Source organism: Patella vulgata, chromosome 2 (genome assembly GCF_932274485.2).
Source record: "Patella vulgata chromosome 2, xgPatVulg1.2, whole genome shotgun sequence".
Classification (NCBI taxonomy): domain Eukaryota; kingdom Metazoa; phylum Mollusca; class Gastropoda; family Patellidae; genus Patella; species Patella vulgata.
In genome coordinates, this window is record NC_065880.2 from 84,508,095 (window position 1) to 84,524,549 (window position 16,455).

Genomic DNA, 16,455 nt, shown 5'->3' on the forward strand with positions numbered 1-16,455 from the left:
TGAACTTTATGAATTTATAACAGTTCTCTTATGGAGGATAATTATTTTAAGCCAGCACCAATGATTCATTGATTGTCAAATTCTATATTCAAAGAGTATCACTCCATAATTTAAAAAAGACGTTTCGAGACATTAGGCTTAGTCTGTAGTCATTTTGTCCTACATTTCCGAGACTGTTAAACCAAAGGAAGTATGAATAATGTGATTTGAAAAGTTTAATTTGCTGCATTATGTCTTTTATTTGGTGGCTTGTTTATTGTGTTAATTTGCCGTTTAGTTGTCAAATAAAGCAATAATTGTCCAATTTAGAGACTGACTGGGGCGAAACGTCTTCAATGGCTGTCAGTACTGTCACTTTGTTACGAACTTGTTTTTTGAAAATGGAGTTAAACTGCACGTGGAGCGATGTTTACCATTATTATCTTACGTTTTCTTGATTGATCTGTGTGATCTAGTGATTGTTCCCGACAGAAATTAGTTTATTGAATCTATTACTTTAAATATTTCAAAGTATGTTTTTATTTTATCTCTGATTTGATAAGAAAAAAATGAGTTCAGAATGACAATTAATTGTATGTAAACAAACTTTACTCAACTGGGTGAATTACTTATTCAAATTATATTGGCATATGTTCAAACGTTATGCTATTTTATTATTAGAAATTGAAATCAATCAGTTTGTTATATGACAGGGCCAATATTCATTATGTCAGCTTATTCAATTTTTACTCTTCAATTTAAAGAAATTATTATTGTAGATTCCTGTCACTACTAGTCACACAGTGAGTAGGCCGACGCTACGCCTACGGTAACAGAATACTGAGATTATCATATTATGTGATTCCTAATCTTAACCTAATCTGTCCATGCTCTGCAGAGTAAAAGTATAAGATGCATTTTAATTTATGTTACCTGTTTGACCTTAAATGGTCAATTAATTGTCCAAATCTTAATTAACTGGTAAAAAAATGTTCATTTCAGGATGGCTTCACCAGGTGATTTAATTCGTCGAATTCTTCTTGATCTTCAAAAGGTAAGAAATGTCTGATGCCCGGGGAGATTTACAAGAAATAAATAAAATTTATTATTGAAGCTTGTTAACATTGTTCTTAATGTATTTGACTGTTACTGGACTTGTCAAATGCAGTAATTAATGGTACTTGATTGTCAGGTTACTACCAGGGTTTGACATGCAAAGTGTGTCTAGCTGTGAGAATGAAAGGAAAACATAGGTACTGACTCTTGTGTTATTGTGTGTAAAAGTATACATTTGGGCAAAATATATGTTATCAAACTCTAATTAAAATACACCCACCAACAGCAATTTCATCCGACTGGCTAATTGGTTTTTGATTTATCTATATAATGCATCTCTCATCTTGTTTATCTACTAAAAGGTTTCTAATTATTTGCTTGATAACGATACCTGTACATGTGGCTATTAAACAAAGTTAATATCCTTCCACCAATTGTACAGCACTGTAATGTTGGGTCCACAATGAAATGAAAACAAAAGCTCTTGACTCATCTTTGAAATTATCAGAAATGAAATGAAATGGGGTTTAAAGTCCTATTGGTCTGCTCTGGCTAGTGAAGATGGCATTCTCAACATAGTGTGCTATGAGGAAAATTCTGCCCTGACAGCGGCACTATGGCCTACTCTTATATCGAATTCCAACTGCCAAGGGATCTTTTATGTGTACACAGGGCCTTTTTGGTCCCATCCAAACAACTATGAAATTGTCAGTGTGCCTAAAAGATCCTCTTCTGCACTGTAATACAGAAAAGAAATAGATATACAGGTACAAGTATTTGCATTATAATCAGCTCGGTTTATTTTATTTTCAGGGGAAAAGTGAAGAATTTGATTTATTTGTTAACAGTTTGGTTGATCCTAAAACTTCGGTAATGAATGATTTTATTTCACTATGTGTGTATCTATGCAAGCCTGAAAATAAGGCACCAGTCACAGACATTGTCTGGCACAAATTCAGGCTTCGTCAGGCACAGTGTCTCTGATATGTTTAACTTTTCTTTATGTTTTCATTTTTATCATTAAAAAGTCAATCTCAAATACATTTTGGAGAATAAAACTGCTTAATTTTGTGTTAAAAATCCTTAAAACTAACTCACTCACTCAATATACATGATATGCTTTCAAACAACTTAAACTTGTCAGTCTTCATCTGGAAATGGAGACCGGTGTCCCAAACTGTATTATACGTTGTCTGGATAAAACCTGACTTTTATTTTATAAAAATGACAAGAAGGTAAATTTACGGAACAGCAATAGATTATCAGGTCACCCAACGAAAAAATTGACCTGAAATCTAAGAGTTGCGTGTTCCGTTGAGCGGTCCTGATGTTCACGTCCAAACGACTCAATATACCATTCCTCTATATTTTGGCGCTATAATTTGATACGTACACAGACTTTTAAAGGAATGGTCCCTTTATTATGTTAACTTTGGGGGGGATGGGTGGTTCTCGAAACAATCCTTCTCAAAAAATTGATGCGGGAGGGCGTTTTTTTGTTTTTATTTTGTCAAAATCTAGCTATTTTTTAATTTTTAAGAAGCACACAAAATTATTATGAATAAAAAGAACAAAAAATAAATATTTTGAAATAATGGCTGAACAATTCTGTGATTTCATCCAGATTAACTCCTGGGAAAATGTTTTCGAATTGTAAGCAAAATCGAAATGATGATCATTTACTGTAAGTATTTTCTAAACTGATGTACATATTTTTTCCATTTTAGTCAGGAACAGTGAAGAATTATTTAAAAGGATTAAAAGATTGTGTAACTTTATTTAATAAAACAAACGAATCATTATTAATAGCCATAATGGTGAGTACAATAGATTCAGAATTAAACATACATTATGCAAGAGCTAAATCTGCCTATTGCAGATCTTTCTTCATACTCCTCGCAGTGTTTCGTTTGATTAGAGCTAATCCCACTACTCACTGCTGTATAGAAGACAAATTCTTGTTCTAAATTATGACTGGTCAATAGTCCGATTAACAACCAATAGCTTACTGCGTAACAATACCAAACAGCGCTTCAAATTGGACCAAATATGTTTACATAACGTTACGTCATGACTTATGAGTTTATTTTTCCCAATTAACCAGTGCATAGCAGAATATTGCAGAAAAACTAATTGTGTGACAAACAAGGCTTTCAACTGTCAACACGATTTTTACTCTATGGATATAATGTAAACAAAATTGTTTTGAGACGAACAAAACTTTCACCGTTTTTAAAACCTTAAATCACTGTCCAAAGTTTTAGGGAAGACCCCTGATTAAACGAAGGGCTGTCATGTTGCTGTGCTTTTGGATAAATTTGATTGAACGGGAAGTATAGACACACTCCCTCAAAAGCACAAGTATCAGAAGCTAATCCAGCAATGGCCAGAGAGGGATTTCTCGGGCCATTGCTTCAGGAATATTGTCTTTCTTTAGGCCTGAAATGTTATATAAACTATTAATTAGACATTTATTAACAAAACAAGAACATAATCGACTCTCGATGGCATCGGATACTTGAGATTTTAACTACATTAGAACAGTTCACCATTTAAAAATATAATTTAAAAGTGGGAAAGGGAGACTATACCAGTGCCTGGACAAGACAGTGTCTAGACTTTCAGATGGTGCAAAAAAATCAAGGTCCTGTGTACACATTGGCGTGCTTGTAAAAGAACTCTTGAAAGTTGGAATTCGATATAAAAGCAGGCTGTCGTGCAGCTGTTTGAGAAAAATTTCCCACATAGAGAACTGTATGGCGTTAGCCCAGTCGGAGCAGAATAGTAGAACGTTAATCCCCATTTAGTAGGACGTTAAACCCCATTTTCATTTCATTTTGAGATTTCGAAACAAAGGATTTTAAACTTTCTGAACTTACTTTTTTTCTCCAGAAAATGAAGTGGTTGAATCAGAGTGAAGGTGTAATTAAAGCTTATCATGATTTACTGATTAATTTGATGTCAGCCAATACACATTATGTTAATGTCAGTTTAAACATGTTAGTTAGATATTTCTTACCAGGTAGGTGACTGATTACATATTTTAATGACATTCAAATTCAATGAATGTTTTAACGGCATTTAATGAATGTTTTACAACATTTAATGAATGTTTTATCAGCATTCAATGAATATTCTAACAACATTTAATAAATGTTTTATCAGCAATCAATGAATGTTTTAACGGTATTCAATGAATTCCAATGACATTCACAGTTAATGAATATTTTAACGACATTTAATGAATATTCTAACTACATTTAATGAATATTCTAACAGCATTCAATGAATGTTTAACAGCATTTAATAAATGTTTTATCAGCATTCAGTGAATGTTTTATCAGTATTCAGTGAATGTTTTATCAGCATTCAATGAATGTTTTAACGAAATTCAATGAATATTCTAACAACATTTAATGAATATTCTAACGGTATTCAATAAATATGAATGTTTTAACAGTATTTAAAGAATGTTTCAACAACATTCAATGAATATTCTAACAAAATTTAATGAATGTTTTAACGACATTCAATGAATGTTTTAACGATATTCAATGAATATTCTAACAACATTTAATGAATATTTCTAACCATATTATTGTGTTGATGAGCCTTTACATTCAAATCTTTTCATTTGTATATATGGCTCGGGACAGGGGGCCCGGCAAGGAAGATGTATAGTCGTTCAGATTGGGCGGAAAACCAATGTCCTGTGTGCGCATTGGCGTGCATATAAAAGATCCCGAGCAAAATTTCCCTCATTGTGTATGCCCGTCTTCATTAGACCAGTCAGAGCAGAACCGTAGGATATTTAACGCCATTTCATTTATATATATTATAGATATGAGCGAAGTAGAATTACGAAATGGTAGTTATAATGTGGATGATGAAACCCAGAAAAAACATGAAGACATGTTTAAACATATACATACAGTTTTAGAGGAAACAAGTAAAATAGTTCCATTGTAAGTAGCATTTCTCTAGATTAGTACACTGTAACCCTGGTATCATTTAATCTTGTGTATTTAGCAAATAAACAACCCAATAGATTATTGATGTATAATGATTAATTTTTGAACAGTGGTCAGGAAATTAAATACTTGTAAATTGGACACTCATTAACAAAATTTCTCTGTCTTTTTCACTCTCATTAGGTCATTTTGGTTTGATCTGTGTAAGGGATTCGATGGCGGAATGGTTAGTACATGCACGCTACACCATACGATCTGTCATTAAGTCAACTGGCATGGTTTCGAATCCTTGGTTGTACGTGACAAAGAGTAGGGTCGCCTGTCCAACCTTGTGGGTTTTCTCCGGGTCCTCTGGTTTCCTCCCAATGCTAAAGACCCCTACGCGTAAGCGAATTATTGAAATAAAATTAAACCATATGTTAGTCCCGAAATGACCTAGTTTGTGTTGAGTGTATGTTAAACCCCATTTCTCTCTCTCTCTGTCTCTCTCTCTGTCTATCTGTCTTTCTGTCTGTCAAGCCTTAAACAGACATTATACAAGAGCTAAAAACTGCCTATTTCAGGTCCTTTTTTAGGCATGAAATGTTATCTAAACTATTAATTAGACATTAATTAATATGGAAAGACCATAATCAGATTGTTATCCATGCTTATTGTTTTATTATTAACCATTTATTTATTTTTCAGGACACCGGTGCTATTAATGCCAATATTAGAGAGATGTTATCCATATCATCTGATAGATGTTTACATACAGAGTTGTTACGTAACAAACTTATTACAAATAACACGATATATACCTACAATAAGACAACAGATTCTTGACCTTATTGTTAATAAAATTATGAAATTAGATGTAAGTATTAAAGATGGGTTCAAGGTCGGCTGTATATGCCGGTCATGATTGTTTGATAAAAAAAAATGACCGAAAAATCTCCTGGGACCCATGGCTATAATCAACCTCCGCCAGAATACTGCAGATACTCGACGGTATTGTTTGATGTGTGCGTGTTAGATCATATGGTCTGTTATTGAGTCAAGTGGCGTGTTTTTAATTCCACTCTTGTACATGACAGGGAGTGGGGTCACCTGTCCAACCGTGTGCTCGTTTGATCATATGGTCTGTCATCGAGTCAAGTGGCGTGTTTTTAATTCCACTCTTGTACGTGACAGGGTGTTGGGTCGCCTGTCCAACCGTGTGCATGTTAGATCGTATGGTCTGTCATCGAGTCAAGTGGCGTGATTTTAATTCCACTCTTGTACGTGACAGGGAGTGGGGTCGCCTTTTTCCTCCGGTCCTTTGGTTTCATCCCCCATGTAAACCCCCTACTCACATACAAATTATTGAAATAAGATTAAACCATATGTTAGTCCCGAAATGACCTACTTTGCTTATGTTTTCCAGGTTTTATCACCAAGAGAGAAATTAGGTGAACTAGAAGAAAGCGATGAAGAGGAAGAATTGTTTGAAATGGTAAAATTATTTACAACTTTTATGTTACATTTTGAGTGTGTATGGGTGTATGATAATGCTAGGAGCCACGGTGGCTAAGTCAGTGATTCAGGACGGAGGGCCTGACAAGGACAGCTGTCTAGTCGTCCAGATGGGATGGAAAAACGGATATAAGAGTAGGCCATAGTGCCGCTGTTCAGACAAAATTGCCTTCATAGCACACTCTATGGCGTATACCCGTTTTCATTAGCCTAGTCGGGGCAGAACAGTAGGATGTTAAACCCCATTTCATTTCATTTCATGATAGTGCTAAAGTTTGTGTCATTATATCTTGGTGAACTTTTTTTTATAAATTATATTTATTTGACTACTAGATGAATGAGATTGGGGAGTAGGCAAAGCCTTCTCTCTGGGGTTGCCTATGCACAAGTGAATTAATGAAATAAAATTGAACCATATGTTAGTCCCGAAATGACCTAGTTTGTGTCGGTTGGTTAAACTCTCTCTCTCTCTATCTCTCTCTCTGGAGTTGAGAATTTTTTTAGTCAAGATATTTAGTTTACATAGAAATTAGGTTTCTATAAATTTGTTTTTATGTTTACACAGGATGAGGGAGGAATGAATAGTAAAGAAGAAACGAAAGAAGGAAGAATAAAATATAAAGAAGCTGATTGTTTGGATGTTATGATGAAACTATTATTTAAATATATTTATTCTGTTTGTCATCCCAATGGTAAGTTGTCTGTCTTGTCGAGCCTTATCAATAGGAATACCTTCAAATTTTCAGTGTTGAAAAGTAGGAGTTTAAACCACATTTCATTTGAAGAGCCCCTGGGAAGAATGATCTAAATCACTTTTTCAAGGAACCCCAGTTAATGGCGCAATCTGGTAGCAAATTGTATAAGCTTTCTGTGGAACAATAAATTTCAGGTAAATACGATCGGGGTCACATTGAACCAAGGCCCTTTTGAAATGGTCTCCCGGACAAATACAAGTCCATCGTATATATTTGACCTTAATTTGGCTGAAAACTGGAAGTCAGTTGTTGTACTGGTAATTATGATTCGTATTAAACATCATTTTGAATTAAACCCACTCGTTGTTCTGTTCGCGTCAAGCATTCTCGTCCAAAAGTCTGTTTTGCCTTTTAGGCGAAAAGACAAAAATGTGACTTAGATCGTTCTTCCCCTGGACTCTTCAATTCATTTACCTTCAAATTAGTAATTGAACATTAGCACAATAACAGTTAGTCCGCTGGCTGAAGAGGGGGGGGGGAATCGCCACCCGAGCTGTGAATTTATCAGACCAAGTTTTTCTATACAAGTATTCTGCATAGATACTGAATCTGGGTGGTGATCAGGCATTTGATGGGGCTTGACTGTCAAAGTTGCTTGCTATAGGTTAAATAGAATGTTTTAATAATGTGTTTTTATTACAGGTGAATTTGATTTAGAACCAAGTAAGAAGTTTTATTGGGAATTAGTTTCATTATTTGAGAAGATTATTCTACCTACACATGAATCATGTCATGTTCAATTTATCATGTTTTATCTCGCCAGTTTTAAACCGGTGAGTTTCATATCTTTTACTTCAGTCCTTTTATGTAGGGTTGCCTATCCAACCTCATGTTTTTTCTCCGGTTTCCTCCCCACTGCTAAAGATCCCTACGCCGAGACGTAAAATCCTGTTGAAACGTCTCTGTATAATAAGCCATAGTAATTGTTATTCCATTAAAAGTGTGTTATTTGATTGTAATAGACCGGCAGCCACAAGTTCTTCCAATCTGATTAAAATTCAAATCTATATTTCGTTTCGTTTTTTTATACTTTCGATGGTCTTTATTACATGAAGATCTGACCGGTCGTACTGGAATATTGGGTCAGAGGTCATACGAGTAGCCTTTTACCCTATGATGTCAGACATTTGATAAAGCAATCGGTGTTTATGTTTCTAGTGGGTTACCCACAGTTTCCTGCACCTCTCGCTAAAAACTTGCCATAACAGACAGTTTCATTGTCTAATCCCTCACATCAACCAGAACCCCAGTAATATAACAACTCTTCCAGATTCTAGTGTAGTAAAGACAAGTAAAACAAAATTGTGAACTATAAAAACGAAACGAAATAGGATCTGTCTTTTAATCAGATTGTTGAATTTGTTACAGAACCTGCTTGCGAAATAAAATATTGTGCAAACTGAGTTTCTAATAGGATTATCAGTCTCAACATACAAAATGTCGTAATTCGGAATATTCAGAATACAGATTACTCAAAACTTTTATGGTTGAAGTAATAAGAAAATAAATCGGGACATGAAAATGATGACGGATTTTACAGAATGCCGTAGTATTCTGATGTCGGAAGTGACAGAGTCCACTGTATATATATATATATAACCATGGTATATGTTGTTTATATTGTAGATACTAGCGGATGGGTTATTAGATTATTTATGGAAGTTTGTACGGAATCCCAATTCACCAATAATATTTCGACAAGCATCAGTTAGTTATATGGCTAGTTTATTAGCTAGAGCTACCTTTATACCTATACAGTAAGTTATATAACATTCCATCTCTCGATGTCACAATTTTTATCCGATTTGGATGAAAATTTAAATTTATGTTTATAACCCAAAGTTCTTGGTTCCTTTCGATATTTGCACATATCGGACCATAAATTCCTGGATTATGACCCATGATTGTACAAAAAATCACATTATTATTTTAGTTCATTCTCTGTCCATCTCTTGCAAAATGTGGGCCTATCTTGCATGGCAACAGCTTGTTTCACCATTCCATTTCAATACAGCAAGTTATCCAAAGATGACGTCTGTTTTCAATTCACCCAAAATCTCATAGTTTTGATTTTTGCCTCATGTAAAGAACTTCATTTTGATAATAAAAAGCATACCATTTATTGGGAGCCACGGGGGCTAAGTGGGTGAGGCATTGGCTCGCTAACCTGGAGGTTCCTTATTCGATCCCTGCATTGGACCGAGAAAGTTCATCCAGATTTTCCGGCGTGGTTTCCCCTTGTCAGTGGTACAGAACCGAGGACCTGACAAGGGACATTGTATAGTCGTTCAGATGGGACGATAAACTGAGGTCACGTGCACACATTAACGTGCACGTAAAAGATCCCTTGGCATTTGGAATTCAGTATAAGAGTAGGCTGTAGTGCCGCTGTCCGGGCAAAATTCCCCTTATAACACACTGTATGACGCCCGACTTCATTAGCCTGGTCAGGAGCAGAACAATTTCATTTCATACCATTTATTGACTAATTTCTATTTAAATTTTTTCTGCTTCAGCACTGTTAAGATATCTTTAGATTTGATGGTTGCTTGGTTACATGATTACCTTGACAACCTATCAGATGGTAAACAACCAGATCATTTATTACATGGAACATTCTACGCTGTCAGTCAAGCCGTATTCTATGTCTTCTGTTTTAGAAATACAGAAATATTTGAAACCTCAAAAGGTGAGCAAAAATACAAGGGCAGATTATTTATCAAAAAAACGGCGCAAGAAATATAAACTATTCTTTTCTATTTCTCCCTGCTTTAGAACAATAAACCCTAATTGTGTAGATTTTTGCGAAGCAGTGGTATTGAGCATTTTCAGTTCATTAAACACTTCCAGATTGGTCATTTGGTCCACTGGTAGTCTAATCAAAATAATTGATACAGCCTCTGTATTCGTCACCCAAATGCAGACTTATTAACCAAGGTGTCTCATGTTTGCTTCTGGTCATGTTGGAGAAAGTTCCCTGGGATTTTTGCAGCCAGGTTTTCCCTTGCCAGTGAAGAAAGATGGAGGAGCTTGGCTAGGTAAAGTGTCTAGTTGTTCTAATGATATGGAAAAATGAGGTCCCTTGACATTGAAAAAAAGAGTAGGGTTTATGCTTGTCTGGGCAAAATTTCCCTCATAGCATATCTACTGTGCTGGGGCAAGACTTTTTTGCCCGCCCCCCTTCTTTCAAACACTTAGTCATATCAAGATGATTCATTTGCACTATATATGTTCTGAGGAATCAGATATCTTTCAAGGGTTAGTGACATGGTATTAGAAAGCGATGGCACCAAAGATTCTTATGGGCCCTGGGGCAGCGCACCGGCTGCATCCCCCTCTCATGAGGCCTGCTGCATAGTATATGCCTGTCTTCATTATCATGACTAGCCTAGGAGGTCACGTGTTTGATCCCTGCATTAGCCGAGAAAGTTCATCACAATTTTCCGACCTGGTTTCCCCAAGGACAGCTGTCTAGTCATTTGGATGAGACGAAAAACCAAGGTCCCATGTATACATTGGTGTGCACATAAAAGATCCCTTGGCAATTGGAATTCGATATTAGAGTAGGCCATAGTGCAGCTGCCTGAGCAAAGTTTCCCTCATAGCACACTGTATAGTGTATGTCTGTCTTCATTAGCCAAGTCGGAGCAGTACAGTAGGACGTTAAAACCCATTTCATTTCATTATTATTAGCCCGGTTGTTGCTGAATATATGTAGTTTTACAATGATTGTGCTGATAAACTGGAGGTTTTTTTTAGGTTATAAATGGGCAGAGGCTTTAAATTTCCAGAGAATTGTAACAAGTCGATTAAATCCATTACGTTATTGTTTATCTATAGTTGTTACAACTTTCTCATCATATACTAGGTAAGTATTCTCATAGTACCTCGGGGGGAGGGGTGGGGCTTTTTAATCATATACCAGAGAGAGAGGAGAGAGAAATGGGGTTTAATGTCCGCTCGACACAAACTAGGTCATTTTGGGACTAACATATGGTTCAATTTTACTTGCATAATTCGCTTGGGCGTAGGGGCCTTTAGTAGTGGGAGGAAACAGAAGGGCCCAGAGAAAACCCACGAGGTTGGACAGGCGACCCTACTCCTTGTCACTTACAACCGGGGAATTGAAACCATGCCAGTTGACTCAATGTCAGACTTTGATGCAGCGCGCACATGCTAACCATTCAGTCATCCAACATCCAACTCCCCTAATCATATACAAGGTAAGTATTCCAAAGTACTTTGGGGGGAGGGGGGGCTTTTAATCTTACACAAGGTAGGTATTCTCATAGTACCTCGGGGGGAGGGAGGGGCACTTTAGATTGTAAGGTCTGTCATTGTGTCAAGATGTTGATGTTAGTCCCAAAATAACAAGATTATTTTATGCAAAGCAACCAAGATAACTGAAACTGGGGAATGATCCAATCTGATTGAAACACAGATCCTATTTCGTTTTGCTTTTTATGGTTCAAAATTTCGTTTTTTACTGCACTTGGATCTGAAAGAGTTGTAACATAACAGGCTTTCTGGTCGATGTGACGGATAAGTCAATGAAGCGGTCTGTTACACGGCGAGTTCTTGGGGTGCTATGCACACAACTGTGGGCAAACCACTAGAAATGTCAATGCTGATTGATTAATCAATGTCTGACATCATAGGGTGAAATGCCACTCATATGACCCCTGACACGACCTCCCACTAAAACTGGTCAGATCTTCATGTAGAAGAGGCCATCAAAACTATAAAAAAAAACAACTAAATATAGATATGTATTTTAATCAGATTGGGAATGATCATACACATACTAAAATTTAAGTCCAGCAAAATTTATCCAATTTGCTGGACCTGTGTAGGATTTAATAAAAATTTTATGGGTTCTGTTCTTTTTGGGTCACCCTGTATTATGTTCAATTGCTAAATGCCATTCAATGATTATGATAAAGAACATATTTTATTTATAGACGTTATCAGTTAGCTTTCTGTGATACAGTTATAGAGAGGAATAATCGCAGTATTATACCTGTTGTTAATAGTACAACCGGTCAAACAGAAGATGACTTCTCACTTAAATTAGCATCATTCTTTCCATTTGATCCGTACTTATTATCCAGGTAAGATAGTATACTGTTGTTTGACAGTGGGCCTGACAAGGACAGCTGTCTAGTCATTCGGATGGGACAAAAAAAGCGAGGTCCCATGTACACATCGGCGGGCACGTACAAGATCCCTTGACAGTTGGAATTCGATATAAGAGTAGGCCGTAGTGTATGGCGTATGCCCGTCTTCATTAGCCCAGTTCGGAGCAGTTCTGTTGTTTGAACGATGTTTATTTGTAGAGTTTTTATTAACAATTACACGATGTATGATAAATATGACGAATTTAATGATTCAGTTAGAAGTATAAATTTCTCCCAAATGGCATCTTTTTCTACACATCACGTAACAGCTAGAGTTAAGTCCCTTTAAACATACGGTCCACTGTGATTACGAACACACTGTTTCAAACATCTGTACAGCTTATTCCCTTTACATTATCTAGTTTTTAATTATTATAGTGAGAACTGTCAGCTCTTTATGTAATCTCCCTTAATGGGCATATCCTGCCTGGCAGCCATTGGTTTACTACAGTGCACTCTGTCACAACCGACCTCTGATCAATCCGGCACTATGTTACATCCGACACCATTTTCATGTCTCGATTTATTTCCTTATTACTTCAGCCAAAAAATCTCTGAGTAATTCGACCTCTGTACGTTCCGGATTACGACATCAATTAGCCGTCCCGTCATACGATTTCCATTGAATCGACACCGTATAATCCGGTCTTCAATCGGTGGGTGTGAAGCAAACAATTATCCGTGAGATTATAAAACTGGATAGGTTTGAAGCCACAAAAGATTAACAAGCAATCACCAATCAATTGTCTGTGAGATTAAAACTCGCTACCGTGGGTCTTTGTTGATTACTTTGATAATTTTAATCTCTTGTACGACAGTTGTGACAAATACTCAAGAATATCCACAAATTTTCCCCCGAATTCACAGTCGTAAAAATATTCCTAGCACCTGTTGGAAACATTCGTTACGCATGCCGATTGAACCTGAATAACCTATAAGTTTGGTCACCCTACGGATCTCTTCGAACCGTGTCATGACGACCTGGGGATGCTCGATTCACAGTCCGGAACGTCCCGAATTGATAGAATTGACGGAATTCAGTCCTGTTACAGTTTTGTCAGTCCCGACGACGGAGGTGGCGTATTTATATATCCAGTTGACGCATGCGTTGTGGCCCGAAGTACCCATTTTCACTCGATTGTCATTATTTTTAGGATTGAGAGAATTCAATTCCGGAACGTTCAATCGAGTACGCCCATTATCAATGAACACGTGTTAGCAAAGACAAGAGTGCGATCAACTGAAGACGGCGAAGAAGATAAATTAACGACAGACTTGACCTATTCAAAATGCCTACGCATGTTAAATGAAATAAAAATTAATGTAATAAAATTTTGAATGTACAGAAAGGTTTATCATTTTTAAAGGGAATAACATTCTGGTGATTCCAAGTTCTATGTTCGAAGCTACATTATAATAATACTTCCGGTTTTCGAAGTTACAATATTTCCGGTTTTGAGAAAACTGGGTATTCCGACACTCTGCGTAATCCGACATATTGTAACGATCGCGTACGATGTCAGATGTGTCAGAGTGCACTGTATTATAGTAAGAACTGCCAGCTCTTTATCTCATCTTCCATAATCCATATTTAAATATTGGTTGACTGTTGATCTTTGTCCGATATACAGTTTTATGCAGATTTAGATTATATCTAATGTCATGAGTATTTTTAGATGATTTATAGAGAGTATCACAGCACTTATATTATTTGATGTTTTTAGATGATTAATAGAGAGTATCACAGTATTAATATTATTTGATGTTTTTAGATGATTTATAGAGAGTATCACAGCACTAATATTATTTGATGTTTTTAGATGATTTATAGAGAGTAATACAGATTATTTTTTAAATGATTTATAGAAAGTAACACAGCATTAATATTATTTGATGTTTTTAGATGATTTATAGAGAGTAACACACCACTAATATTATTTGATGTTTTTTTTTAGATCTAGTAAATATATATGTGATATATATAGAGTATATCAAGGAGAATTACAGGAAGTTGATAATGATACTGAGGTAGGATTTATTTTAATAAATTTAAAGTAGTTCCATATTTTTAGGCTCACATTAGCAAGTAGTATTATTGTCGTCGGCCTGTCTGAAACCCACAGTTGCTGATAGATGTTCTAGAGGCAAAATTTGTACACAGTGTTTATGTTCAGGAGACGAAGAACTTACTTGATAATCAATGATTTCCAATAATTAAGAATATATTGATCCTTGATCAATTTGAAAAAAACTTGGGACGTTATAGAGGCAAAATTTGTGCACAATGTTTATGTTCACTTGATAATCAAAGATTTCCAATATTTTAGGATATATTGGCCCTTGCACAATTTGAAAAATACTTTGGACACCCTATAGGCCAATGTTATTGTCTGATTGATTTTCAGTTTTTACATCTTGTTTATGTTAATGAAACGAAGAAGCTTATTGATTATTACTGTGAGAATAATGGCGTTGACAGGCACAGGGTAATCATAATCACCTGTGGTAGTTGGTTGAGTAGGGTCACCTGTAAGAGTTGATTGAGTAGGGCCACCTGGGAAGAGTTGGTTGAGTAGGGTCACCTGTGATGGTTGAGTAGGGTCATCTGTGATAGTTGAGTAATGTCACCAGTGATAGCTGAGTAGGGTCACCTGTGAATTTTCTTCAGGTTTCCTGGCACTGGTAATTAAAGAGCTTCGCACGATAGAAATAAGGGTAGCTATATGTTAGTCCCAAAATAACCTATTTGAGTTGATGTTAAATTCCATTTCCCCTGTAAATCCCCAAAAATATATTTTTTCTGTTAATTTGCAGGATGAAGATGATTTTTTACCGGATGATCAACAACCAGTCGATATGGTGATTACCCCGTCAAGTTTCACACTCAGCAAACATATGTTATCAGAAGATTTGATGAAATATGCAACATCACCTGGTTTTAAAACAAACTGAAAAAAAAACACCTGAGATATATATATATATATATATATATACCTTGTGTGACAAGGAGTAAGGTCACCTGTCCAACCTTGTGGGTTTTCTCCGGGTGCTCCGGTTTGCTCCCACTGCTAAAGACCCGTACTCAGTAAACATATGTTGTCATAAGATTTGAAGAAATACGCAACGTCACCTGGTTTTAAAACAAACTGAATAAAACACCTGATAAATATAGTGTCACCTGTCTAACCTCATGGGTTTTCTCCGGGTCCTCCGGTTTTCTCCCACTGCTAAAGACCCCTACTCAGTAAACATATGTTATCAGAAGATCTGATGAAATACGCAAACTGAAAAAAACCACCTGATATATATATATACCTGTGTGATAAATGTATATACCTGTTGATATTTGAATCAGGGAGGGTTTCTCTCTCTCTCTCTCTCTATTTGAATCAGGGACCTCCCCTGTAGAAGGGGCATACACTATTAAATTAACCAGAAGAGTCATCTACTTACTCATACTAAACTTACGCTGTCTGTCTACAGTTAGCTTGGCTTGAGAAAAGACACTAAGCTAGTTGGCCGACATGTTAATTTCTAAATCAATGATTTAGTGGAAAACACTAAGTATATTTGAGAAATATTTATTCTTCTCACATTTAATAAAATTGAAAAGATTTAATTAGTCTTTATGAGTATGAAAGACAGTAGAACCGTATTGCAAAATAATATACTAATTTTTTGAAAATGGCAGTAGATAGTTCTCTGAGTGCAGAATGCTACTTACTAATTGCTAGTAGGTTTATAGAACATAACCCAGCTTCCAACACTCACAGACAATATAATATATTTATAAAATACTTATACAACTTGATACAGTGATAGTCCCGAAATGACCTAGTTTGTGTCGAGTGGAGGTTAAACCACATTTCTCTCTCTGAAACAGTGACTTCTTCATTTTATAGTAAGTGCAGGGAGATCACACCACACACAATTATACATGACAAACCTACGGACAGGACACAATATACCACAAACACCTCAAATAACAATTGAACATATCAGATGAAGTGAATGGAGCATAGA

General features: G+C 36.0%; 1 protein-coding gene across 1 annotated transcript; it reads left to right on the top strand.

Annotated features, from left to right (window-relative positions):
* Nucleotides 1–381: 381 nt before the first annotated feature.
* Nucleotides 382–15,708, top strand: LOC126812101 (RNA polymerase I-specific transcription initiation factor RRN3). Its single transcript, XM_050538346.1, has 16 exons — nucleotides 382–510; nucleotides 982–1,033; nucleotides 1,849–1,905; nucleotides 2,763–2,852; nucleotides 3,928–4,057; nucleotides 4,877–5,000; nucleotides 5,694–5,862; nucleotides 6,412–6,480; nucleotides 7,066–7,192; nucleotides 7,898–8,028; nucleotides 8,882–9,012; nucleotides 9,772–9,944; nucleotides 11,015–11,123; nucleotides 12,217–12,366; nucleotides 14,388–14,460; nucleotides 15,247–15,708. The coding sequence occupies exons 2-16, from the start codon at nucleotides 983–985 to the stop codon at nucleotides 15,382–15,384; spliced, it is 1,722 nt and encodes a 573-aa protein (XP_050394303.1). The 5' UTR covers nucleotides 382–510; nucleotide 982; the 3' UTR covers nucleotides 15,385–15,708.
* Nucleotides 15,709–16,455: the final 747 nt, after the last annotated feature.